At 37.1% G+C, this 26,722-nt stretch overlaps 1 protein-coding gene and 1 non-coding gene across 2 annotated transcripts in view; one reads left to right on the top strand and one right to left on the bottom strand.

Moving 5' to 3' along the window:
- Window positions 1-22,403, top strand: part of Ltn1 (listerin E3 ubiquitin protein ligase 1) — a 51,920-nt gene extending 29,517 nt beyond the window's left edge. Inside the window, exons 17-30 of the mRNA XM_003467181.5 lie at window positions 1,136-1,295; window positions 1,860-1,964; window positions 5,150-5,292; window positions 6,337-6,472; window positions 6,628-6,772; window positions 8,056-8,269; window positions 8,818-9,055; window positions 9,369-9,443; window positions 12,237-12,423; window positions 17,091-17,262; window positions 18,067-18,287; window positions 18,741-18,935; window positions 19,826-19,993; window positions 20,590-22,403. Of these exons, the coding sequence (XP_003467229.2) occupies window positions 1,136-1,295; window positions 1,860-1,964; window positions 5,150-5,292; window positions 6,337-6,472; window positions 6,628-6,772; window positions 8,056-8,269; window positions 8,818-9,055; window positions 9,369-9,443; window positions 12,237-12,423; window positions 17,091-17,262; window positions 18,067-18,287; window positions 18,741-18,935; window positions 19,826-19,993; window positions 20,590-20,652 (2,222 nt within the window). The 3' untranslated portion in view covers window positions 20,653-22,403. The remainder of the gene's footprint in view (window positions 1-1,135; window positions 1,296-1,859; window positions 1,965-5,149; window positions 5,293-6,336; window positions 6,473-6,627; window positions 6,773-8,055; window positions 8,270-8,817; window positions 9,056-9,368; window positions 9,444-12,236; window positions 12,424-17,090; window positions 17,263-18,066; window positions 18,288-18,740; window positions 18,936-19,825; window positions 19,994-20,589) is intronic.
- Window positions 4,669-4,741, bottom strand: Trnaa-ugc (transfer RNA alanine (anticodon UGC)). Its single transcript has one exon. It is a non-coding gene; the product is annotated as a tRNA-Ala (tRNA).
- Window positions 22,404-26,722: the final 4,319 nt, after the last annotated feature.

Raw genomic sequence — 26,722 nt, forward strand, 5'->3', positions numbered from 1 at the left:
CTTTGGTGCTTTATCCAGGCTCCTGAATTACCCTTCCATTGTTGAGCCTCTAGTCCCTAGAGTTTGTCAGCTGCTCATTATTTTCCTAATGAGTTGAGTTAAGAGCACGTTGGACCTCTGCAGTTCCCCAGTCTAGTACCCGGCTGGGAATTGGAGGAAATAGTGTGACTTATACAAGATGGATTTACACAAATCCTGTGTCAGTGTTAGTCATCAGCTTCAAATATAGCACAGTTACAGTGTACAGGGGAGAACATACTATGAAGACAGCCAAGACACCTCTTTTGGTCAGCCAGCTCCACATTTAATTAAGGGCAAGAAAGTAGCCAGGTTGTATTGCTCAGAGTGAATCTGTTCAAAATCAAAACTGGAGGGGCCGGGGATTTAGCTCAGTGGCATAAGCACCTGCCTTGCAAGCAGGCCGTCATGAGTTCGATCCCCAGTACCCATAAAAGTGAAAAAGACAAAAAAAAAAAAAATCAAAACTGGAAATTAGAGAAATGACTTATTTGTTCACTGGGTTTCTATACTAGTTACAAATTGACTGTTTTTTAGTCTTTTATTAGCCCTTTATATCAAATACTACTGTTGTTGGTTTTGTTCTGATTGTGTTAGGGCTACTTAATTTAGGCTTAGCTTTTAAATAAGGCCTATTTCTTTTTCTCTTTGTTTTTTGAGGCAGGGTTTCACTATGCAGTTTAGGTCGGCTTTAACTCACTGTTTAGCACAGGCTGGCCTCAAACTCAGGGCGATCCTCCTGCCTCAGCTGGGTTTAGCGGCATGTACCACCATGTCTTGCTTAAGTCAGGCTTAAAAGTTTCAAGCTTCCTACTTCCTTCATGGCTTTATGAAAGGGATTTTGTGAGTCTATTTTAGAAACCCGTTAGTGCAAAGTTCTGTGATAGATGCTTGATCATTTAAATCTCACAACAGTCCTATGAAGCAAAATCATAGTATCTTAACTGATAACTATGTGTACATAGCTCAAGAAAGAGATTTGAAACCAGACCTGTCTGTTACTGAAGCCTGTGCTTTTGTTTTTTTTTTTCACTGTCAGAAAATGGGGCAGAGGTGAAAATGATATAAGGACTGGCCGCGTGTACACTTGCTAATTTAGGGCTGTCTGTTCTCTCAGCTGCGGAACTGCTGTACTCGCTGCAGTGGTGTGGAGAACTAGACAACCCACCACATGTTGTAACTGGATTTTGTGAAATGCTTCAGAAACTGAATATTACACATGATGATTTATGTGTGCTTCATGTTACTTCTGGTGTTTTGCAGCTGCTATTTAACAGGTAAGAATAATTTGTTTTTCTAAGTGGTTATTTTATTTGTTCATGTGTTTGCCTTCTATAAGATGCAAGCCTACTTCATGCCAGTGCTTCAGTGAGACTGCAGATCTGAATAATCTCTTAATTATAGATACTCTATGGGTGTTAAGTATTTGGTTTAATCTCCTGGAGGAGTTATTTGGACCTTTCCTGAATAAAATTAGTGAGTACAATCAGGGTGCAGATAACCATGAAAGAAATGGAAGCCTATAGACATTGCTTTGATTTGTAATCTGTTGGCCATCTTCTCACTGCTTCCAAATTCAGCCTTTACTTTAGCTGTTGGTATAGGTATATATGTGTGCTGGGACTTGAGGACTCTGGGATAATCTTGTAGAGAGAACTCTGTGCCAGGTGTGAAGAAATATTGAAAGGAAAAATCCCAGTCTTTGGGGCAATGAACAGTGGCTGCTTGGGTGAATTGATAGCTTCATAAAATGATTTCATTCTGGAGAAAGAACACAGGTGGTGTTTAAAATTTACCAAGAATGCTTTGATAATGCAATATAATCTTTTTCCCTTGTTTAGATCCAGGGAAAACGGTACACTTTGGTCCCTTATTATTGCTAAGTTGATCCTTTCCCGAAGCATTTCATCTGAGGAAGTAAAACCACATTATAAAAGAAAAGAAAGGTATTCTTATTTTAAGTGTTTTTAATCTCTGGTTTATTGAAATTGCTTACCTCGACAGTCCCCAGTAAATGAACAGTTTCTAATGAATCAGAAGATGGTTTAGGAAATGAGAAATAAAGACCCAAAATGACTTAAATGATTTTAAATTAGACACAGCTTTTTTACTTTTAAGGAAGCATATTTAATTGTGTAACATTTTGTTTCGAAGTTTTATATACTTGCTTTCAACAAGTAGCACTTTTAACATTTTGTAGACCTGGCTGCATTGTTTTGGGAGGAACTCTTCTCCCTGCCAGCGCAGGTCTTCTGTCACTTCCTTGGCTATGTGAAGTGATGAATGGGGACTTTCCTTTTAAATGAGGGTTGTTGTGTTGAGATATATTATAGAAGCACATAAAAAGCGAAGACAAAGCAGTAGAATGTGGGGTTGAACAAGCTAATGAAACTCAGCACTGAAATTAACAGTCAGCTGAGATTTACCAACAAGCATTTTGAATTTACCGATTTAACCAGAATTCTGAAAAGATGTGCCTGTGTTCTGGCACAGTAGAATAAAATTTCAATGCCATTTTATTTGAAGTAGCTGGATTCACTTACAATAATAAATAATACAAACAACAAAAGTAATGCAAAGAATAAGAGTAATGTGTGTGCTCGTCATCTGGCTTTCCCCAGTGGAATTATTTTGCACAGCAATAATACAGGTTGACAACCAAGAAAACAGCACTGATATAGTCCGTCTGCCAGGTTTACATGGGCATCCGTGTGTGATGTGTGTGACTCTGACACAGCAGAGGTGATGGTCACTGTGAGGATCCCTGTCGATAGCCTCTGCCACTTCCCTTTCTCCTAATCCTGAGTAACTACTGGTCTGTTCTCTATTTCTGTAGTTTTGTCATTTACAAATGTTATGTGAATGGCAAGATGATACTGGCTTTTTTTATTTTATTTTATTTTTTTATTTAAGGAGAAAAAAAAAAACAAAAAAGGTACAAGTTATACAGAATTTCAGAAAAAATAAACAATAGGAAATCACTAGTTAATAGATTACATATTGTTATCTTAGAAATAGTTGTTCAAATTACAAAATTAAAGCACATAAAGTAGACTTCCAAACAAGTGAGACTGGAAACAGTTTTGTTCAGTGATCCAACAAAACTCAGTAATATGGTTATCTATCTTATACACTTAAATATATATGCAGTTATATTCTTTAGAGCACTTTCTTTTCTTTTGTACAGTGACAATTACACATTTTGGGTTTTATTACTCCCACAGTTCTTAGTACTTTTTTTCGAAGAGAGTAAAACCAAATGTGACATAATAGAACAGAGTCAGTCAAATCAAAAGGATGGACATAATAGATAATGTAAAAACAAAATACTAGGTGATCAACAATGTTTACCGGGGCTGGGGATTTAGCTCAGCGGCGTAAGTGCCTGCTTTGCAAGCAGGCAGTCGTGAGTTCGATCCCTGGTACTGATAAAAACGAAAAAGACAAAAAAAAAAAAAAAAATGGTTACCATACTGCCTCTTGCTATCTTAAAAAGAGGAAGAATATTCAGACATGAGCTATGTGTGCATGAACCTTAAGGACATTATACAGAGTAATTTAGTCATAAAAGAACAAATACCTATGATTTCACCCAATCTGAGCTACGTGAGAGTAGCTAATTCACAGAGACAGAATAGAATGGTGGTTGTCAGAACTGAAAGGAAGCGGGTAATGGGAAAGGTTTGTTTAATGATGAGTAGAGTTTCAGTTTTATGAACACAGAAGAGTTCTGGAGATTAGTTATATGAAGTTAATGCACTTACCCTTGCTGAAATCTGTGCACTGAATCAAAAAATGATGACAAGGACAGATGACAAAATGGGAAAACATGATTGGAGATTAATAAGGAATTTTTATTAGTAACATAAATAGTACATACAAATCAGTAAAACCATTGAAATTGAAAAGCGTGAGAAAGACTTGAATAGATAATTTAGAGATGAAATGGTCAAAGATAACTCAATTATGCAGTGGGGACTATGACCTTACTAATAATGACAGAAGCAGAAATTAAAAGCACCTTTTATCTCTCATATTGATATTTTAAAGATATATTAGTTTCACTTGTACATTTTTGGTGAGAGCATACATTTGTTGTGCTTTTTCAGAAGGCATTTTTAACTTACCAAAATACACATTCATTTCATTATTCAGCTTTAAAATAGAATATGCTTGATATGTTCTGATACAGATCTGCAGAACATATGACAAATAATGGAGCTGTTATTTTAGTATGATACTGTTTATGTCGATAAAGCCAGCTCTCTCACTTGCTCTCTATATCTGTATATATCTGTATCTGTATCTACATACGAGCACATCAGTTCAGTGACAGACTGTTTAAGTGAACTGGCTTTTCTTTTTCTTTTTTTTCCTTCTTGGTTCTGGAGTTTGAATCCAGGGTCTCTCCATGGAGGAACATCCTCAGCCTTTTATTATTTTTTATTTTGAGACAAGGTGTTTCTGTGTCACTAAGTTGTCCAAGCAGGGCTTGATGTTGTGATCTTTCTGTCTCAGCCTCCCAAAGTACTGAGATTGCAGGCGTGCACCGCAACCTGGCTGAATCAGTTAACTCAATGTTTTTGTTTTTTGTTTTGTGTGTGTGTGTATGTGTGTGTGTGTGTGTATGTGTGTGTGTGTGTGTGTGTGTGTGTGGTGCTGGGGATTGAACCCAGGACCTTGTGCATGCAAGGCAAGAGCTCTACCACTGAGCCACATTCCCAGGCTTCAGCTCTTAAAGAGAGCATTATCACGTATTGCTTGTGTGGATGTATTTGTATGTTTGTGTGTTTTCAGTGCTAGAGATTGAACCTAGGACCTCTTGCATGCTGGGCATGCAAATGTTTATATCACTGACCTATTCATTTTGCCTGCTATTACAGTTTTTAGAAATCATAGGGGAAGATGTATATGCTTATTTCAAAATTTAGAAGTATTCACAAAAGAGGAAGAAGTAGAAAATTTTGAAAGTTTATCAGAAATCTGTAGTTGTGCATCTTGTTAGAGTATCTTATTTTTTCTTACAAGCAGTTTATGTATTAGAATTATTAGTCCTTTTGAATAGTCAGAATAAGAGGAATTGTGTGAAATAATTACACATATAAATATTTATATTTTTTCCTTTAAACAGTTTCTTTCCACTAACAGAAGGTAAATTACATACCATTCAGAGTCTCTGTCCATTTTTGTCCAAAGAAGAAAAGAAAGAATTCAGTTCTCAATGTGTACCTGCTCTTTTGGGCTGGACTAAGGAAGACCTTTGCAGTACTAATGGTTAGTTGCCTGATAATAAATATTTCTTCACTAATTCAATTGTTGCTTGAGGTGAAAGAAATGTTTCTTAATATGTAAATCCAATTTTAGCAGAGATAAATGGAATTATAACTTATTCCTACTTTATATTTTGTTACCCAGGTTGACAGTTGTTTTGATGAATGTACCAGAAAATGTGGCTATTTTGTGGACAGAAATGATTCAAGGGAAGATTTGCACTCATAAATAACCCTTTGTTCACTTTTTTTCCTGTAACTTTTTTTAAAGCTGTGCTTCATTTTCCCAAGTAGAAGGGATAGGAGAGCTTTTGCAGTGTATGTAACTTTTTTGAATTCTGCACCCTCTTCAGGTGTTTTGTAATTTAGCACAAACAATAGCTGCTATATGGCAGTTCCTATTGTAGAGAACACAGACATCAAGTTACCTAATGTTACAACTAATGTGGCAAAGCAGTGTACTATTTTGAGCGTGGCAGAAAGGGAGGAGCTTCCCCCTCTGCCTTCAAGGGTGTCAGAGGCAATTTCACAAAGAGAAATATTTCATCTGAGTGTTTAAGTAGTTTTACATGTAGACATAGCTGGGAAAGGGCATTCCCATTAGTGACAGATTCAGACAGGCCACAGGTAGTTCATTTTGGCTGGTATTAAGTGTCAGAGGTTAGAGGGGGCAGTGGGATGCACTGGAAGACACATTGAGAAATGGTGTGATTCCAAAGAGTGGGTACTCTGTGAGCTTACAGACAGAATAGCTACTTTCTGAGCGAATGTATGAATTACAGAGTAATATGTTCAGTTTTCCATCTTCATTAGCTTTACACTCTGTAGTTGTGGTTTTTTTGTTACTGTTTTTACAAAGTCGAATACACAAATCTTCTGTATACAAAACATCATTTAGTACAATCCCAACTTCCCCTTAATTTCCGTATTGTATAATGAGCTGTGCATGTGAAGTAAGCCTCTCTGTTCTGTGGAGTTATTAACATTTATAGGAGCAGTGTTACTTTTAAAAATTAAAACTTTATTTTTGTTTTGAATTTTACTGTAGGAGGTTTTGGGCATCTTGCCATTTTTAATTCTTGTCTGCAAACCAGAAGTATTGATGATGGAGAGCTACTACACGGTATATTGAAAATTATAATATCCTGGAGGAAAGAACATGAAGACATTTTTCTTTTCAGTTGGTAGGTGGTACTTCATCTGTGTTTTTTCCTCCATGTATCTACATGGTAGATATTTAAGTTGTCATTTATGTGACCTAAAGTGGAATCTTTTCTAATGTCACTGTAATTGCGAATGTTTTTGAATTTCTGTTGTTTTGCTTTTGTCTTTATCGCAGTAATCTGTCAGAAGCAAGTCCAGGGGTCCTGGGTGTGAACATAGAAATCATCCGGTTCCTGTGCCTGTTTCTGAGGTGTTGCTCGTGCCCTTTGGCAGAGACTGAATGGGACTTTATTCTGTGTTCCATGTTGGCTTGGCTGGAGGTAAATGAACCTGACATGATACCACTGCTGTTGACTCTTTGTGCATACTTGTGTTTGGAAACAGTTTACTCCTTCTTTAAATAATGGTTACAGTTAATTCTTTTGGAAACATTTAAAATGTTTTGTAGATACCCTCTTCACTAGCTACTATTTGGCAAACTAGGGAAATGATGAAGTTTATTTATTTGTGTATGTATATGTGTCTTTTTGAGACAGGGTCTCCCTATGTAGTTCAGGCTGACCTTGTAGCCCAGGCTGACCTTGAACTCACATGGATCCTCTTGCCGCAGCCTCCTGAGTACTGGGATTACAGGTGTGCCTGTCAGTACACCCAGCCAAGGGATGCAGTTTAATAACTACCATCATCATTTAGGGACTACATCCACTTACTGTTAAAATGTTCCTTCCATTAGCTTATTTTAATTTAGTATTTGTAACAGCCTTTGAAAGGGGTTATCTTTTCATTAGAAGGCTTTTGGTCTTTTTTGGATATAATTTTTAGTTTTATTTTATTTTATTTTTGGTACCGGAGATCGAATTTAAGACCTCATGCTTGCCTGGCAGGCACTTATGCCACTGAGCTAAATCCCCGGCCTTAAACAAATTGTTTTTAAAACTTTCTGCTGACAGTATTGCCAGAACAATGTAAGATACAGAAATTAACAGGGAATTAGTGTTCTTTTTATAACTCAAAGTAACCAGAGCTGTTTTATTAGCTATGTTACTGCAAATTTTAAGCTTGACTCTTTCAAGCCCAAGTTTCCTTTTAAAATAATTTAGCTGGGAGTGGTGACACATGCCTGTAATCCCAACATTTGGGAGGCTAAGGCAAGTGTGAATTCTGCATACTGAGTTCAAGACCAGCCTGAACTACACAGTGAGATCTTGTTGCACAAAACCAAAAACAATGCAACTTATAAGACTGCGGAGGTGATGAGAAACATTGTGTTAACGTATTGCACTGTGTAGTAGATGACATTATTTTCTGAGTAAATGGTAGCTATTTCCTTCCATAGTAAATTGAAGATGGTAAATGATTTTATTATCTTCTATAATTAAGAAATTTTAAGAAAAGCCATTTTGTAATTCAATTGTTCATTAATGATTATGATTCCTAATGTTTAATTTGAAAGGAAGTTGTTTTGATATGAAATATATAAATTTCTCCTGAGACTTCGGCTGCTTTTTATTTTTAAAGTCAGATAAATGAATGCAAGTCTTTCGTTTATTGTCTTTATTCATAGTGTTCTGGTTTACCTATTTCATTTCTGTCGTTTTTTTAGACCACAAAGGAGAATCAGGCACTGTATTCGGTTCCCCTCGTGCAGCGGTTTGCCTGCGTCAGCTGTGATTTGGCCTGTGATCTCAGTGCTTTCTTTGATTCAGCCACTCCAGAAACTATTGCCAATCTTCCTGTAAATCTAGTCAGTGAATGGAAAGCGTTTTTTTCCCAGGGCATCCACAGTTTGCTTTTACCTCTTTTGGTGACTATTACAGGCAAGTGAAAAAGGACACAGTGATAGGATTCACTGAAAATGTATACAGTGAGGGTCAGGGGTTCAGCTCGGCAGCACAGTGCCTGCCTGGAAAGCACAAGAGCCTGAGTTTGATTTCCGGGACCAAAAAAGAAAGAAAAAGAAGTGACTTGTTGAATATTTTAAAACAAAATGCAAACAGTACTATATAATAAAAGTACTAGAAGAGAAAGCTTATCTTCTTTAAAGCAGCATATACGGTGCTGCTTTAGAGTACCAATGTGAGTTAAAAACTGGCAAGGTATCTCTAAATCGTTGTTTATGTAGTATGAATAAATTATGTGCCTGGAGTCTATATTGAAGATTTGCTTTTTAAAAAGCAACAGTTGAGGAACAGTTGAGCTAAACTGAAATACATATTCGTTCATGTCTAGTTAGGACGTCTATAATGTTTATAGTCTTGTTTTCATTTCATTTTCTCATGTGACGTTTGATTATGAATCATTCAACCTATATTGGCATTACTAACTTCTTTTGAGATGTATATAATTTTTCCTTTTGTGTTATCAGGAGAAAATAAAGATCTGTCTGAAACCACCTTTGAAAATACAATGTTGAAGCCCATGTGTGAAACATTGACATATATTTCAAAGGGTCAGCTGTTGGGTCACGGCCTTCTTACAAAACTGGGAACTGGCCCAAAAACGAACTTGCCAGAAAATCTCCAGACTTTGTTGAACACATTGGTCCCGCTACTCCTCTTCAGAGCTAGGCCTGTGCAAATTGCTGTTTATCATATGCTCTACAAGTAAGAACTTTTCTAGTTGAATGACTATTATAGTGTTCATATATGTGTGTGTATGTATATATACTTTTTCTTTGTCATTAAAAAAGTCAATTTTAAAAAAAAGATCTATTTCAGTACAAGGATGCCAAGTTGTTTGATGTTCTAGGTCATTTTTTTTCCTTACACAGTTCATATTTAGATAGTCTAGTCATTTATGTAATTGATTCAGAGAAAAACATTTATTACAAACTAAGTATATTAGTCTTTGTGCTCTTAAACATGTTTTAATAATGGGTAATGTAATACAAATTATTTAAATATCTTCTAATTCCAGATTGATGCCTGGATTACCACAGTATGATCAGGAAAATCTAAAGTCATATGGAGATGAAGAAGAAGAACCAGCCTTGTAAGTTATTTGTATTATTTTATTAAATTTCAGTAATCTACCTAACAGTTTATTTGGAAGATTGAAACAACACAGAAGCTTTAAATTTAGAGCGTATGTTTATTCTACAGATGAAATTTTTTTTTTGAGACATAGTCTCACTATGCAGTTCAGGCTGGCCTTGAGTTCACTTTGTAACCCAGGCTGGTCTCAAATTTCCAATGATCCTCCTGCCTCAGCCTCCCAAGTGCTGGGATTAGAGGCGTGCGCCACCACACCTGGCTGACAGACCCTTTTTTTTTTTTTTTTTTTGTCTTTTTCTTTTTTATCCGTACCAGGGATCGAACTCACGACCACACACTTGCAAGGCAGGGGCTTATGCCGCTGAGCTAAATCCCCAGCCCCTGACAGACCCTTTTAATGTTACTTGTAAGCTGCAAATGAAATTTAGAGTTCATCCATAAGATTGTGTTTTTGAATTGTTCCCCAGTCATGTTTCAAGTCTGCAACTTTCACTAGAATTTTGGCCACGTAGTAGTTGTGAAAGCAGCACAGCAGTTGAAGTATCTATTGAGTGCTCGCTTTGTTGAAAGTATTTATTGCTAAGGGGAGAGTACAATGCTTAGTGAATATAATGCTTTCTTAAGGATTTTATAATCTAATGTATTAGCCATAGTAGGAGATATAGTGTACACCAAGACGAGATTTTCTCTTGAGGAAGAGTTGTTAAACTCACCTTTTAAGGTTAGAAAACATCTTAGCAGGTTAGGGAAGGCAACACTGTGTATGTAAGTTAACAAAACATCACATTCAGAAGCACCTGGGCATCAATGTTTAGGGGCTGTGTGGGGAATGTTGTTTGCTACTTTTTTTTTAAACTGTCAGTATCATCCTTCACTGGGCTATGAACTCTTGAGGGCAGGAGTTTTGTCGGGTGGGAATTTTTGTCACTTAGTCTTGATTCTATCCACATCACCCTCAATAGTTGCTGGCCGGTGCAAATTCATACATAAGTAGTGCTACTTGTTGAATAAAAGAGAGGGCGAAGTGCTGTGCACAGAGGAGGTGGGGCAACAGAAAATGCAGCAGGAGAGTACTCAGTAAAGGGCCTTAACGTGGTGTTTTTAAGGACTTTGGGAATGTGGGAGGAGACGGGCACTGCGGCCAAGTCTGGCAGTATGTAGGCAGAGGGAATTGCAGAGGGAAGCAAGCGGAGGCCAGGCAGTGGTGCGCGCCTCAGTCCCGGCCCTCGGAGCCTACGGCCAGAGGACTGCAAGCTCAGGCCCTGCCTCAGGAACGTGGTAAGATGTTGTTGTCTCAACATAAAAAATATGCAGAGTGGGCTGGCAGTAGCTCAGTGTGAAGGTTCTGGGTTTGGTCTCCACTGTGACAAGAAAGAGAGAGAGAGAAACAGAAGCAGATGCCATTCTAGATTTTAATGACAGCACGTTGCAGACTGTGGAAAGTGAAGAGATTTCAGAGCTGGTATTTGTAAAATCTAGTCACCACTGATGTGCTCTCGAGAAGGGCTGCTTGGTGACATCAAGATGTTGCAGATATAAGGGCAGAGCGTGGAGAAGGCCTGTGCTGGTGGATGGGTAGAAGAAAGCCACATGGGAAGAAAGGCTACAGAGGTAAAAGGAGAGAACCAGAGCGGGCGTGGTGGGGTGTGGTATAACTGCGCACTCGGGAGGCTGGGACAGGAGAATCACCAGGGTTAAGAGGCCGGCCTGGGCTACATAGAGTCCAAGCCAGCCTGAACTGCATAGCGAGACCCTCTTTCAAAAAAAAAAACCAAAACAAATTCAAACAAACAGACAACAACAAAAACCTCATGTATTACAGGGAATAAAATTTGAAAGGATATAAATATATTATTTTTTGAAAGACTCATAAATTCATCTGAAAGTATTAATGAATTTAGCAGTTCAAGAAAGAGAAAATTAACTTACATGGCTGTGAATTTATTAAATGTTAAATTTCCAAAGAAGAGATACAGACTTAGGATTTTTAAAAACCTCATGATTATTTCCTGTGTTCATCCTCCTCATAAGTTGTGATGATTATGGCATCTTTCATGCTGCTGAGTAATAGACCATATGTGGTAAAATAGAAAGATGAAGTGACAAAGTATAAACTCAATCCTCACTTTGCCCCCTTAAGTGATGATAAAGGGCTTGGTAAGATGTGGAAACACTACTGCTTCCCTTCCTTAGCTTCGACACTAGTCATTTGCCTGCCTTAGTTAAATGATTTTTTTGTTTTTAAATCTTTAAAGGGGGCTGGGAATTTAGCTCAGCGGCATAAGCGCCTGCCTTGAAAGCAGGCAGTCGTGAGTTTGATCCCTGGTACCAATAAAAAGGAAAAAGCCAAAAAAAAAAAAAAAAAAAAATCCATAAAGCAGATTTTGAAATGAATGTTTCTCAATGTATCTTCAAGTGTTAACATCTATGTCCCTGATTTTGTTTTTGTTTTTATTTTGAGACGGGGCCTTGCTGTGTATTACAGGCTGGCCTTTGAACTCACTGTTTAACTCAGGCTGGCCTCAGACTCATGGTGATCCCCCTGCCTCAACCTCCTGAGTGCTAGGAGATGACAGGCACGTACCACCATGCTTATTTATGGTCCATAGTTTGGTAGTGTGTCATAGTTGTCTTTATATGAAATGAGTTAAAATTGGATTTGAAGAGGGACATTTTAAAAGGTTTTGGGAAAATAGAAAAAATTCTAAACTATTTGACATTTATAAATACTATCTATTTGTTCAAGGACCCGTTACGAAGAAAATTGGACTGTTGAATTATTTCTTTTTAGGTCACCACCAGCCATACTGATGTCTCTTCTTAGCACTCAAGAGGACTTACTAGAAAACATTTTGGGGTGTGTTCCTGTGGGACAGATCGTTACTGTTAAGCCACTGAGTGAAGACTTCTGTTATGTCCTGGGGTATCTCCTTACTTGGAAATTAATACTTACGTTCTTCAAAGCTGCTTCATCTCAGGTAAATCTGTGGCATCTTCTCTTTATTTTTTTTCTCTTTTGCAGTACTGGAGATAGAACGTAGATGATAGCTTTTTTTTTTCCTTTTTATAAGTAAAATAGAAAAAAAGAAACTATGCAGAATTCTAAAAAAACCATAGGAAATTAACAGTAGGTGATGTATTGCATATTGTTATCTTAGAAGTAGTTGTTCAAGTTACAAGATAAGGCACAAATGATTAATCAAACAATGAAAGCACACACTGTTCTTTTAGATGAACTAACTGAGGGTAGTATAGTTATCTATCTTGTGTGTGTGTGTGTGTGTGTGTGTGTGTGTGTGTGTGTGTGTGTGTATATACACATACATACATACATATATGTATATGTACCTATACACATAAAGTCTTTTCCCTTTTCCCCTTTCCTTTATCCCAGTTCTTTCCTTGTGAGCACTTTCTTTCCCTTTCACTAGTACAATATCTATTGCACATTTTGGGTCTCATTATTCTTACCGTTTTTTGTTTTGTTTTGTTTGTTTTTACACTAGGGAGACAGTAAGATATTTACAAATGTGAGTTTGATTTATTTCACTTACAAGTGTGGCCTCCAGTTGCCTCCATTTGCTTATAAAAGCCTCACGGTTATCCTTTTTATAGCTGAATAATATTCCACTGTGTACAAATACCACATCTTTTTCATCTGTTCCGTGGTTGATGGACATTTGGGTTGTTTCCAAGGTTTAGCTATTACAAATTGTGCTGCCATAAACATGGGTACACATATATTGCTGTACATGACATTTTCAGTTTTTCTGCGAACATACCCAGAAGGGGACTAGCTAGGTTGGAAAGAACCTCTAGTCCTAATTTTTTGAGGAATCTCCACACTGATTTCTATAGTGACTATACCAGTCTGTACTCCCACCAACAGTGGAGAGGGGTTCCTTTTTCCCCACAGCCCCGCCAACATTTGTTATTGGTTGATTTCTTGGTGGCACCTGTTCTTTCTGAAGTGAGATGGACTCTGAGTGTTGTTTAATTTGCATTTCTCAAATGACCAGTGATGTTGAGCCTTGGAACTGGAATAGATGGTCCCTACCTCAATCTGATAAAAGCCATCTATGACAAACCAACAGCCAACCTCATACTAATTGGCCAAAAACTGATAGCCTTCACTCTAAAATCAGGAGCTAAACAAGGATGTCCACTGTCACCAATCCTATTCAGTTCCAGAAACTTTAGTAGATGGCAGTTTTTAACAGTTCAGCCCTAATGTGCTCTGCCTCTGTACTTTACCTTCCTTTTGAATGAAAGGAGATTGGTCTTTCATTTTAATTAACAGTATCCTGTTAACCTCAGACATTCCACTATTAAGCTAACTTCTGTTACTACTCTCTCACCCCTCCAAATGTACTGTTCCTTTTTCCAGAACTAAATCTATGAACTATGGATGGCTCAATTTTTTCTAACCTAAGTTCATTTATTGCAGAGAAGTGTAAAAGAGTTGGGGAGGTAGCTCAGTGTGAAAGCATTGGGTCTCCTCTCCCCCCAAAAGATCGTTTCATAGGGAGATCTTTGAAACATTATCTGCCTAATTCAAGTTATTTCTAAGTGGTGAAAAGTGTTGTGATTATTTTGCCCAAATTATTTTAGGAGCCACTAGATGTCTCTGTTGTGTCGTGTTAGGAGAAAGACTAATTGTCGAGGAAGAAACTGGAAAGACCTTGTGTAGCTTTTTTTTCCTAGAAAATTCCCTCTTTAAAAAAATGAAAGACAAAACCAAAAAAACAAAAAACTATCAAACTTTGACTGAATCAGCCTAGTTGTAAATCTACCTTCTGACAGGTCAATATAAAAAGATTTTGTCATTTATTTAAAATGCAATTAAATATTGATGGTCTTTTCCAGTGTAATGTTTCAGAATTTGTAAATCACACTTTTTGTTATTGCTGAATCCCATACCTTGGTACAGATGCATTAGTCTGTACATCTTTGCAGTTGCAGACGTGAGGGGAAGCTGAAGTGACAGGCAGCATTGAGCTAGCTGCTGAGTAGATTCTGTATTCTTGTTTACATTTGTGACTTAAGCTAATTTTATTTGCTATTGATGTTTCAGGAGTGTCATGTTGGGCTTTTACATTTGTGTTTAAAAAGTATAGCAGGTTGAGGCTTCTAATAAGAAATTTGTTGTTATCTTCTATTCAGAAATTAGGAAAATGGCCAGGTGTCATCTTTTTCATTGTCAAGATTGAGGGAGGAATGCAGAGAATTACATAGAATTACATTACTACTGAGCCTGAAACTAGAACTGAACTGTGAACACATTGACCAGAAAAACATTAAATAGTTGAATCCTGAAGTGAAGTGAACTGTGAACACATTGACCAGAAAAACATTAAATAGTTGAATCCTGAAGTGAAATGAGAATCTTAAAAAAAGAAAAAAGCCAAAGCAACAACCACCACGAAAAACTTTAGTTGGTCTTAAATCATGGAATTTTTTTTGAACTTTCTTTTCAGAAAAATCCCTACCAAATAGCATTGAACAGAAAAAAGCTACCTCCCTCTCCCTGTCTCTTCCTTTCTGTTTTATAGCTTTATTAGAGTATATTTCACATACCATACAGTTTACTCATTCATAGTTTCATGTTTCTAGTATATTTGTAGAGTTGTGCAACTGTTCTCACACCTAATATTAGAACGTTTTCAGCACCCTAAAAGCAGACCTGTACTTGTTTGTAATCCCTTCTCATTTGCTCTTAAGCACTGCAGTTGTCTAGCTACCTGTAAACTGTCTCTGGGGATTTTGCCTATTGTGGACATTGCCCGTATGTGGCCATTTGTATCTGACTAACCTCGCTTAGCACAGTATTTTCAAGACTCATCAATGTTGTGGCATGTATCAATGTTGTGGCAGTACTGTCTATTTATGCCCTAAAAATAGTCCCTTGTTTGGATACGCTACATTTTGTTCGCTTGTTAGTAGACTGTTAGGTGGTTTTCCTTTTTTTGGCTGTTGTAACTAAGGCTTCTGTGAACAGGCATGTACAGGTTTTTTGTGTGGACATGTTTTCTATAGCTGGGCATGGGATTTCTAGGCTGTATTCATGTATTTCTTAAAAGCCATGACATGTGCGATTAATTTTTTAAAATTCTTTTTATTCTAACTTTTTTTTTTTTTTTTTTTTTTTTGTCTTTTTCGTTTTTATCGGTACCAGGGATCGAACTCACGACTGCCTGCTTGCAAGGCAGGCGCTTATGCCGCTGAGCTAAATCCCCAGCCCCCTCTAACTTTTTATTTTGAAAAATAGCATAATTATAGAGACGTTAGAAGAGTAATTTAATAAAATGTCATATGCCTTTGAAGATTGATACATTTTAACATTTTCACATTTGCTATATATTCACTTTTTTCCTGTTCACATGCACTTGAAAGTAAATCATAAACATGAAGATGCTTAACTAAAAGTATTTAAGTATGTAACCTAAGAGCAAGAATGTGTTTCAATATAAGCATAATATCAATAAACCTAATTTTTTTTTTTTTGTCTTTTTCATTTTTATCGGTACCAGGGATCGAACTCACAACTGCCTGCTTGCAAGGCAGGCGCTTATGCCGCTGAGCTAAATCCCCAGCCCCAGTAAACCTAATTTTGATGCACAAATATCTAATTGATGCTTCTATTTCTGTAGCTGTCTCGGTAATATCTTTTATAGTTTTATTTCCCTCTCTATTGAGAATTGAATCAAGGATCATGTTTGCATTCATCTCTCATACTTCTTTGGGTGTTACAGTCTTCTGTAATTGACTGTTTCATTCTTGTCATTGTTTTGTCTCGCTGTCGTGTAGCCTGCCCTACAATTTGCATTTGTCGTATAGTTTCCTGCTGACTATATTCTGGTTAATGTTCAGCAGGAATGTTTACTGAACAATTCATGAGTGTTCCTTCAGGAAGCACACAGTTTTAGTGTTTCCTTTATTGTTAGTGTTAAGCGTGGCTACTCAGTAAAGGTAGTATCTCCAGATTTCTCTATTACGAAGACAGTTTCATCCATGTGTTTTAGGAATTTGAAGTCCTATAGCTAGATCCTTGTGTTTGAGTAGTCATGCTGTTCAGAAAATGGTATCTTCATGCTATAATGTGTAGTATAATGGAAGAAGTCATGTTAAGCAACTGCAAACTTCAAGAAATGCAAAATAAGTGAAAAACCCAGACTTACTGAGGGACAAGAAGGAATTGTAAAGCACCAGTGTTGCACAGATGCTGTGGTCCTCGCCATCCTGAGGCCAGATTTTCCTGTTCAAAAGAGAAACCAGAAATCATATTTTTATATGGAAGACTCAGATTGATGAAACAATTGTGAGGCTATGCTGAGACCATTTTGACCATTTACTAGTTTGGCTTGCAGTCCTAAAAGGTTGCTGCAGTGTTTGGCATAAACTAAGGTTAACTTTGAAAGTGGGATTTGTTTCACTCAGGAATTTGCAGTAAGGAGTTGCACCCAAAGAGAGTTAGCTGGGTTTTCTGGGAAATAGTGAATAAATTTTCTTGCCTCAAGCAGACAATGCCAACTCAAGGTGAACCTATTAACAAGAAAACAGTTTGAAAAAGATGTTAAAAGCATATATCTTTTCTGATTCTTTTGGTTTAATTGAGTTTACTAACAACATTTTTGCTTTCCACCAGCTTCGGGCTCTGTATTCAATGTATCTTAGGAAAACAAAGAGTTTGAACAAATTACTTTATCACCTGTTCAGGCTTATGCCAGAAAACCCAAGCTATGGAGAGGCAAGTCTGGAGATCTCAAATAAGGACCCTAAAACATTCTTTACCGAGGAGCTCCAGCTGAGTATTAGAGGTCGGTTTGTGTCCTTTTCTGCTAATTATGTTTAGACTAAGTTGTGCTAAATTTTTCCCCTGGCATGTCTAGCATAATCTCAGATACGAGCCCTAGCTATGAGGATGTTAAAAGGCAAGCTTTTCTAATTTGCTTGAAATTGGACAAATAATTAGATCTCGTGGATAAAATTATGAAGAGTTTAATATATTTGAAAGTTTTATTGTATTGAGATTATCTTGTATTCTGGGAAAGTGTTCTTTACAAGTTAACATTTTGTAGCTTTGTAGGTAAGAAGTTTCCAGTTAGGGAAACAAATGAGTAGTATTTGTGTGTTTCATCCTGGGAACTGAAATACTGCAGTATCATAGTCAACTAAGAATACACGTTTTAATGTCTTAGAGATCTGAGAGTGGAATGTGTCTTAGATGATTAGTCTAGGGCTCCTGTCAGTAGCTTACTGAGTTCTAGGGAAAGTAAGCAAGGCTGGCCTCCTTTACATAATTTATAACAAAGAATCTACTTTTTCCTCCTTTTAAAAAATATATGCGTTCCATTTTATTCACGATCTTTCATGTGAAATAGAGAAATGTGAGTTCTAGGCAGAAGTTTTTGTGTTGGTTGGGATTTTCATTCCTTTGCTAATCTCATGGTTCAGTTTGAATGTGTAGGTGGATGCTGAAATGAGAGTCCCCAGGTCTCTGGTATGTTGTGTGAGCTCTAGCCTGTTACTGAGTAAGGATATCTTTCTAAGGAAAATACTTATAGTAGTCTATTCTAAATAAGAAATATGTTTCACTCACTAAGAATTTGTTTTTTCCGCAGACACATCGACTCTTCCATATCATATTCCACACTTGGCTTGTTTAGTCTATCATATGACATTAAAAGATTTGCCTGCCATGGTCAGGCTGTGGTGGAACAGTAGTGAGAAGCGTGTTTTCAATATTGTAGATAGATTTACAAGCAAGTATGTTAGCAACGTCCTTTCTTTTCAAGAAATATCTTCTGTGCAAACAAGTACACAGCTATTTAGCGGCATGACGGTTAGTATTGCTTGACCTTTTCTGCAAGAGTTGCTTAAATATTGATTACATCTGTCATTGTCAGTGGCATCACAAAATTGTTGCCCTTGATTGAGAATTATAGAAACTTGTTTAGAAACTTGTTTATTTTCTGATTCGTGTGTGATGAAAAAGACGTGGTAGACAGAAGTAAACTTAGTATTCTTAGTGTCATTTGTCAATTCAAAAATGAGACCATGATTCTGTGACAAACCCAAGATGATAAAATGCTTTTTTATGAGAAGTGTGTGGGTTTTAAATGTCACGAATCACTGTAAAACACGCCCAGTACTGAAACTATTTAATTAATGTCTTGTAAGTTTACACCTGCTTTTTCCTATCATGAAGCTATTAACTGCTAATACTCTTACCTATCAGAATGTGTGTTGAATGAAAGGAAAGAATTTGAGAACATTATCTTGTCTTCTGTTGTAGGTGAAAGCTCGAGCTGCTACTCGAGAAGTAATGGCGACTTACACTATTGAGGACATTGTCATTGAACTTATAATACAGCTGCCTTCAAATTACCCGTTGGGCTCCATATCAGTGGAGAGTGGGAAGAGAGTGGGTGTGGCCGTCCAGCAGTGGCGGAATTGGATGCTGCAGCTGAGCACTTACCTCACCCATCAGGTACTCGTCTGCTTGGATGTTTAGCTTTCCAAACCAGCCAGGGATGATCTGTGGCAAAGAGCGTTTGAACACAGACTGTGTCTCTTCTGCTCAAGATGGAAATAGAATAGAATAGAATTTTTCTAAAAACATCGGGTTCCTTCACTGGCACATGTCTCTTTAAAATTCAAGGCTTTACAATATATTCTCTGGTGTTTAAGAGGATTTGTCTTTATTTCATAGACATCATAGAAAATGTAGCCCAATACATGGTAATAAAGAGCTTATTTTTAAAAAATCTTGAGAGATACTGGGCTGATGAGTACTTTCTGAGCTCTTACTCTAATATTTCAGCTCTCCATGGATTAGAGAAATTCTAGTAATCTTATTTTTGATCAAATTATAAGACTTTTCCAGGGGTATTTTTAAATTATGACATGTTTTAGGAATTCTATAGTAAAGAAAAGCTATTTTAAAACAAATATTCATCAGTATTGTGCAGGTGAGCAAATCAGTTGAAAAGGTAAGATAATTTCTTTTCTTTTTTTCTTTTTGGTACTGGAGATTGAACTCACAACCTCATGCTTGCCTGGCAGGCGCTTATGCTGCTGAGCTAAATCCCTAGCCCAATTTCATTATTTTTAAGTTAAAATTACAGTACATCTAAGTGATTTAATGATTACAAGATTTTTGTCAAAGAGGCTGAGACTGTAAGGCTTGAAGTATTAACTCAGAAGCTGTTAATCGAGAAAAATTATGTCAGCTTCTTTGAACATTAATTTAAAAAAATCAATGTTCATAAAACTTAGGAGATGTGAATGTGTCTAAGCAGATTCTCTTAGAATTACAATTCAGGTTTTAAAATTTGTGAAAGTATGTAGAGATTGTTTTATTTTTCTTTTTGTTAATAGAATGGAAGTATTATGGAAGGCTTAGCATTATGGAAAAATAACGTAGACAAACGGTTTGAGGGTGTTGAAGACTGCATGATCTGCTTTTCGGTCATTCATGGTTTCAACTATTCTCTCCCCAAAAAAGCCTGTAGAACATGCAAGAAAAAGTTTCACTCAGCTTGCTTGGTAAGTCTAACAAGAAATGAATTGCCTTTTAGTCTGTGTATTTTGTATATATAAAATATTTAACTTTGGAAAAGGAAACAATGTACTTTGCATTCTTTATTTCTTAATTGTAGTTAGTAGGAGTCATTAAAAAGTGAAATTTAAAATATGTAAAAGGTAATCAGTAATTTACTGAGACTGGCAGCATCCATGCACTGTGATGCATAGATGTAATAAACATCTGTTTATAATATAATAAATGGTTCTCTAGGAGACCCGCTAGCCAATAAGGAATAGATCATGTAGACCATGGAAGAGGCCACAAGATCCAGGATAGGGCTGTGTCACCTCACAGCTCTTTACTCTTTTTAAGCATCGCACGGAAAAGGACGTTGCCCCATGTTCACTTGCTTCAGAAGCTCGCTATAGTGGTCTTCAACATAAACCTAGGTACAAAGAATCAGGCTGTGATCTTTAGAAGTAATATTCAGTTATGTTTATTTTGAAGATACATGAGGAGGCAAAAATGTTCATATTCTTCCTCTTTCACTTTATCATTTACTTTAGAAGTATATTATGTGCAATTCTTTTCACATTTGAAACCTTTTCTTTTTCAGTATAAATGGTTTACCTCTAGCAACAAATCCACTTGTCCACTCTGTCGTGAGACCTTTTTCTGAGATTTTTTTCCATTGGAAGTAATCCTTGAAATAAATGAAGCAAAGGCATTGACTGGATGTGGATGGATCCATCTTAAAGTGTAGATGCGAAGGAGCCAGTGACCATTACGTTCCAATAGGACCTTCTCTGGAAAATTCTTTTGATTAATGCAATGATCTTGGAAATCAGGTTCACCTATCTTCAGATTGCTTTGTAAATGTTTGGAAACATTTTCTTTTACAAAAGAATATTACATATTTGAGAGAAGTATTTATATTAATGGTTCAATCTCTTTGTATATTTAAAAGTAAATATAAAGAATCCTAAATTAGAGAATTGAAATTTGTGAAAGTACTGTACTTACAAATCCATCGTTTGTTGATCCATTTTTTAGAACAGTCCAAGTGTGAGGCAATGAATTGAGAGAGTTGATGTACATCTGCAAATATTTTAAGACTTATTTACTAGTTGTAACAGCAAAATTAGTAGTGTTCTGACTTTGTAGATTATTTTAATGATAAAAATAATGCACTAAGCTATCAGTGTAGCTTATCTTAAGCTGTTTAAAGCATGCCCTAAAATCCTCTATAAAAGAATGAAACTGAACTTTAAGGTGCCTCTATTTATTAAGGGTTATAAAATTCAGAAAATTAAATTTATGACACTGGCTTTTTGCTTGTGGAGAAATTATTTTCATGTGTTAGTGAAATTGGAGTTGTGAATTTGTCAATGAATTTATTGCTCAGTTTGAGCCTTCATGTAGTGGGCATTTAAAAGAAATAGTAACTTGACTGTTTAATAAATACTACCGAAACTGAAGGATTGGTGGAAAAATCAGCATTTAAAAATGTAGGAGTAGCCGGGCGTGGTGGCTCACGCCTGTAATCCGAGCACTCAGCAGGCTGAGGCAGGAGGATCGTTGCGAGTTCAAGACCAGCCTAGGCTACAAAGTGAGCTCAAGGCCAGTCTGAACTGCACAGCAAGGCCCTGTCTCAAAAAGATAAAAAAAGTAGGACTCTTTCAGTTTTGTAAGGAAATTTCACTATTACTAGTCCAAGTCACACTAGATGAGGGGCTTGGAGGAACTAACATGCTTTAGCCTTCAGAAATGGAAGTTAAGGATTTTATTGCCAAGTGAAATTAGATATAAGAAGCTTAAGAATATGAGTAGGTAGAAACTTCATATTCTTGGCCCAGGGCCATGCCTCTATTACCCTTGAAAATTGTGCCCAAAATATAAAAGTATGGAAGTTTGGAATCTAGAACGGTATTATTACAGTCTTCCATTTCGTAACAAACAATATTATCTAACATAGGTAGGCTGTGTAAGAGCTATTCATCTGTGTTTCAAATGTTTAATTGGCACAGAGCAACTCATGATAAATAAAATTATTGCTTACCACTAACTGGGTAAATTGACTATTATTGAATTAGTGTGAATGTGATCAGAGGATTTTAGTTGAGTGTGAAATATTACATGTGAGTTACAGGTCTCTTGAGTTATATTTTTAGGTGCAGTGCCCTGTCCTCTTGTTTATCTGCTAAATTTTTCTGGATAATATTTATTATCTTGTAGCCCAAAGAGTCAGGAAATGAAGTATATATAGCAAAATTCTACTACCTCTTCTTAACCCCTCTATATGTTTAACATACTCTCTTATGTTTCTGTGTCCCTGACATAGTGGCCCCAAAGGATTATGTTGATTCCTTTTGACGATTATGTACTTTTCCTTTAAAAGAGGTTTTATAATAAAATTTTGTTTATAACCTTGCCAGTTGGTACTTCTTGGCGTCTGATTCAGACCCTAAGTAGAAAAGAAAAGGGAAGAATAGAGCATTGTTTTCCCACAGTAAAGTAGGGCATCAAGTTCTTGATGAAGCACTGTAATTAAGCAATTATAATTAACTAGTCTTCATACTTAGGACTCAGTACATTTCTTTAAGACTTGTAAGTACAGTTGTAAAGCTTGTTACTGTTTATATGCTAAAGAAAAAGCTTTCTAAAATAAGACTGAAGTTCACCATACCACATTCAAGCTTTATTTATCTAGCTTTCACAACTCCAACAAAAAGGCTAGTAGCAGCCTTTAAAATTTTAGTGTAAGACATTTAAAACTGCATGAGATTTAAAGCTCATTACAAAATTATTAATATAAAGCCCCAAGGTCAACTGCATTTTTAAAAATTTATTTCTGAATTTTATCTCATGCACTAATTATATGTATATATGTTTCTGAGGCTTAAATAATGTTACCTGATACATTTTTCATTTTTGTTGTGTCAATGTTATTTTGATCATTATGCCAAATGTGCCCATTAAAATTAATTGAATTACAAAATACTTTAAATATGCAAAAAGTACAAATTCCCTTGTACTCTTCACATACTATTTTGCCATATTTGCTTCTAATTTTCAAAGAAATAAAATGTTACTCTTTTGTACTCCTCCTTGGCACCATTCTGCTCCTTCCCTCCCTCCAGCTGGCCTGTCACTCAGAAGTTGGTGCAGGTGATGCCTTCCTGTGCCAGGTTCTAGTCATTTTATCTTACGTATGCAACTTTTTTTTTTTTTTTTTTTGTCTTTTTCGTTTTTATCGGTACCAGGGATCGAACTCACGACTGCCTGCTTGCAAGGCAGGCGCTTATGCTGCTGAGCTAAATCCCCAGCCCCTATGCATGCAATTTTGTGTAATTTGCTTCATCACTTAACTGCTGTTTAGTACCATACATGTACACCAGTTTATTTACCAGCTTCCCACTAATGGTCACTTCAGTTGTTTTTTTTTTTAAGAGCAGAAATATTTATTGAGAGTAAGAAAGCTTCTGTCTGAGAGAGACAGAAGGGTCCTGACTGGGTTACCCACCACTGTGAACTTTGAACAGTACTACACAAGTGCATTCTTTATGGTTCTTCCTCATGCAAATGTGGTATTCTGGATGCGGGGAGCGAGCATAATTATATTCTGTGAGTAAAAAGTGTCACATTGCTCTTTACAGTGGGGTACAAGTGTGCAGTTCCAGCAACAGTGAGATCATTGTGATTTACCTACCAAAACTTAGTTTTTTGAGTCTATAAATTTTCCACTTGGAAAGCTCTTTAAATTACATTTCCGCGATTACCAAGAAACCTGGCTCCATTGATATTCGTTGTTCATGAATTTGATGTCAGTATCTATGTCTGTTTTTCTTCTACTTGACCATTTTTATCCTTACTGATCAGAATGCTTTCGACTTCACAGGACCTCTAGTAGATGGCTTGTCTTTGGTGGTCTCTGTCTGTTTTTCTAGCATTTTTCAGTGCAGTTTAATCACATTGATCATCCTTTTTCTTTATGTTGAATCTATGTCAGGTTTTGCAAATGTGTTATTCTTCTGAGATGTAAAAATAAGTTTTGTCATATTTTGTTCTAGCAGTTTTATTTTATTTTTGGTACTGTGAATCGAAATCACAACCTTGCGATTGCCAGGCAGGCTCTTGTGTCACTGACCTAAATTCCAAACCCTTGTTCTAGAAGTTTTAAATTTCAAACTGTGCATGACTCACTGGGAGTTAATTTTTGTGACTGTTGTAAGGTAGAATTCTCATTCTGTATTGATAGCCAGTTTTCTTAACATCATTTATAAAACAGTATGCTCATATCCCATTGAATTTGTAGTGTTTCTATCTCATTAAACCCTCATGTATGTATGGATTGGTTTCTGGATGCTGTTCTCTTCCATTGATCTGTTTATCTATCTGTTCTAATTCTTTTTTTTTTTTTTCTTTGAAGGCTAGCTTTTATAATTGACCATGTGTAAAGTTCTTTAAGACTTTTTGACTTACTAGGGAAGTCACATCTTCTGAGTCAATAACTTGTCTTCCATTTATTTAATATAGCAGTCAGTTGGTTCTTTAAAATCAGTTATTATTTTGCCTTGTATCTAGATGTACCCCCAAAGCCTCATGGAGTCATAGGTGGGACTTTTAAGAGATGGCCGGATCCTAGGGTGTGTGATGCTGGGATTCAGGATATGATGCCGGGATTGATGTGTGGTGGGATGCTAGGATTAAGGGTGTGAGTGCTACCTGCCTTAAGAGTGTGGTACCCTGGATAAAAGACAGGGGGCCACCGCTGTTAGTTGCTTATTGCTTGCTGCTTTTGCTGTCTTTTGCCTTCTGTGAACTGTTTCTCCTTTGTGTTTTCCTTCTTCCATGGCATCCTGCCTTGGAGCAGGTAAATTATGGATTGAAACCCATACAAAGTATACACTACAGTAAACCTTTCCTCCTTTAACTACAGATGTTGGATATTTTGTCTCAGCTACAAGAAGAATAGCTAAAACAATTTGGTACCACAGAAGTTGATAGCAGTGGTACCACAGAAGGTTCAGGAGCCTTTGGAACTGGCTTGTGGAAAGAGTTTGGAAAGGTTTGAGATGCTGGTTGAAGAAGCAGCCCTGCAGTGCCTTCAGCTGTACTTTATACGAGAGTCTTGTCAGAGCTCAGAAGATCAGAATGCTAATAGAAATGCTGCTGGTAAAGAACAGACTCAGCAAGTGTGGGAAGGACTGCACTGGCTGTCAAACTGCAGACGATGTGTGTTATACATTTTACTCCCGTCCAGACACTTTGCCTGAGACTGAGATTAACGGTGGTAGACTAATTTTGCAGAAGAAGTGTCAAGACAGTGTAAGGTAGAGACAATGGCATGGCTACTGTTGGAAGGTTTTAGCCACATCTATGTTGAGAATCAAGAGCAGAATACTTTAAAATGTGAATTTGGCCACAAAGCAAGTTCTAATAACATTGCATTATGCAAAGATGGAACAGAGAAGAAATTGGTTGATGAAAAGACTAGCAAGGAAAAGCTAAGTATTTCAGAACAGGACAGTAGAAAACATGGCCTGAGGACATTATACGAACCAGCAGGACTCCAACCATTGGAGTCCCAAAATAGCAAAACTGAAAAATTTTGCTGCAAGAGCCTCAGAGCACCGTGTTCTAGAATGCCAGTAATGTAGGGAAATTGTTCCTTGGGATTTGATTCAAAGTCATTTGACTTTACAGCCAAAAGAAAAGGAAGCCTGACTACTGCTTTAGCTGGTAGCAGACCTTGGCATCATGAATTGGTGCTGGTTTTAGGTGAATAAAGAATGCAAGAGTTGTGAGGTTAGGACAGCTTCCTCCCAGATTTTGGAAGGCCTGGGAGCCAGGTGGTGACCCCTGCCTGAGAGGGCAGTATGTGAAGGTGTGAGTGTGAAGCCAAAGGTGCGGTGGAGACCCGAGAAGCTTGGAGAAGCCAGGAATGTGAATCATCTGAGGAAAACTGCAAGAAGGTGGTAGAGCAGGCCCAAGAGAGAAGCCTTAGTAGATACAACCACCAGAAGTGCATAGGGGCAGAGCCACCCACGCCCTTTAGAGTTTACATTCCTGACACAGATGGTGTTGGATACTGGACATAGGATTCATTGGTTGCCCTGCTGGGTTTTGGGCTTACGGTGATTCTATTCCTTTGTATCCCATTTGTGTCTTTCAGAATGGAAATGTCTAGCTTGTGCCACTGTATGTTGAAAATGTTTAACCTTCTTATTTGTATAGGGGCTCACGGCTAAGAGTATGTCTGAAATCTCAGAGGACACTTTGGACTTAAATATTTCAACCATATTGAAACTGTTCGGACTTTGGCAACCCTTAAAGATGGAGTAAATGCGTTTCACATAAAGACTTGAGTCTTTGGGTGGCCAGGAGCTGGTTATTACAGCTTATATCTAAGATGTCCCTGCTAAAGTCTCACGTGGTCATAGGTGAGACTTTTCAGAGGTGTGTGTGATGCTAGGATCAAGGATGTGATGCTAGGATTGATTTTCTAGCCTGGATAAGATAGAAAGAAGGCTGCTCTTGCTTGTTGTGTGAGTGGCTGAGCCAGAGGCAAACCATGTAAACAAATTGTTGGGACCACTTCAGGTGTCTGGCCTTGGTGTTCTTCCCTGTTAATTATAGCACAGGTAACTCTGAGAAAGTTTCACTTTCAATGTTTTCAGCAAAACACGGAGACCTTGTACTTCAGCCCGCCATATGGTTCTCCAACTTTTTACTCTGTCTGAATAAAC

This window comes from Cavia porcellus, unplaced genomic scaffold (assembly GCF_034190915.1).
Source record: "Cavia porcellus strain 051 isolate PalLab524CR breed Dunkin Hartley unplaced genomic scaffold, mCavPor4.1 scaffold_7, whole genome shotgun sequence".
Taxonomy (NCBI): domain Eukaryota; kingdom Metazoa; phylum Chordata; class Mammalia; order Rodentia; family Caviidae; genus Cavia; species Cavia porcellus.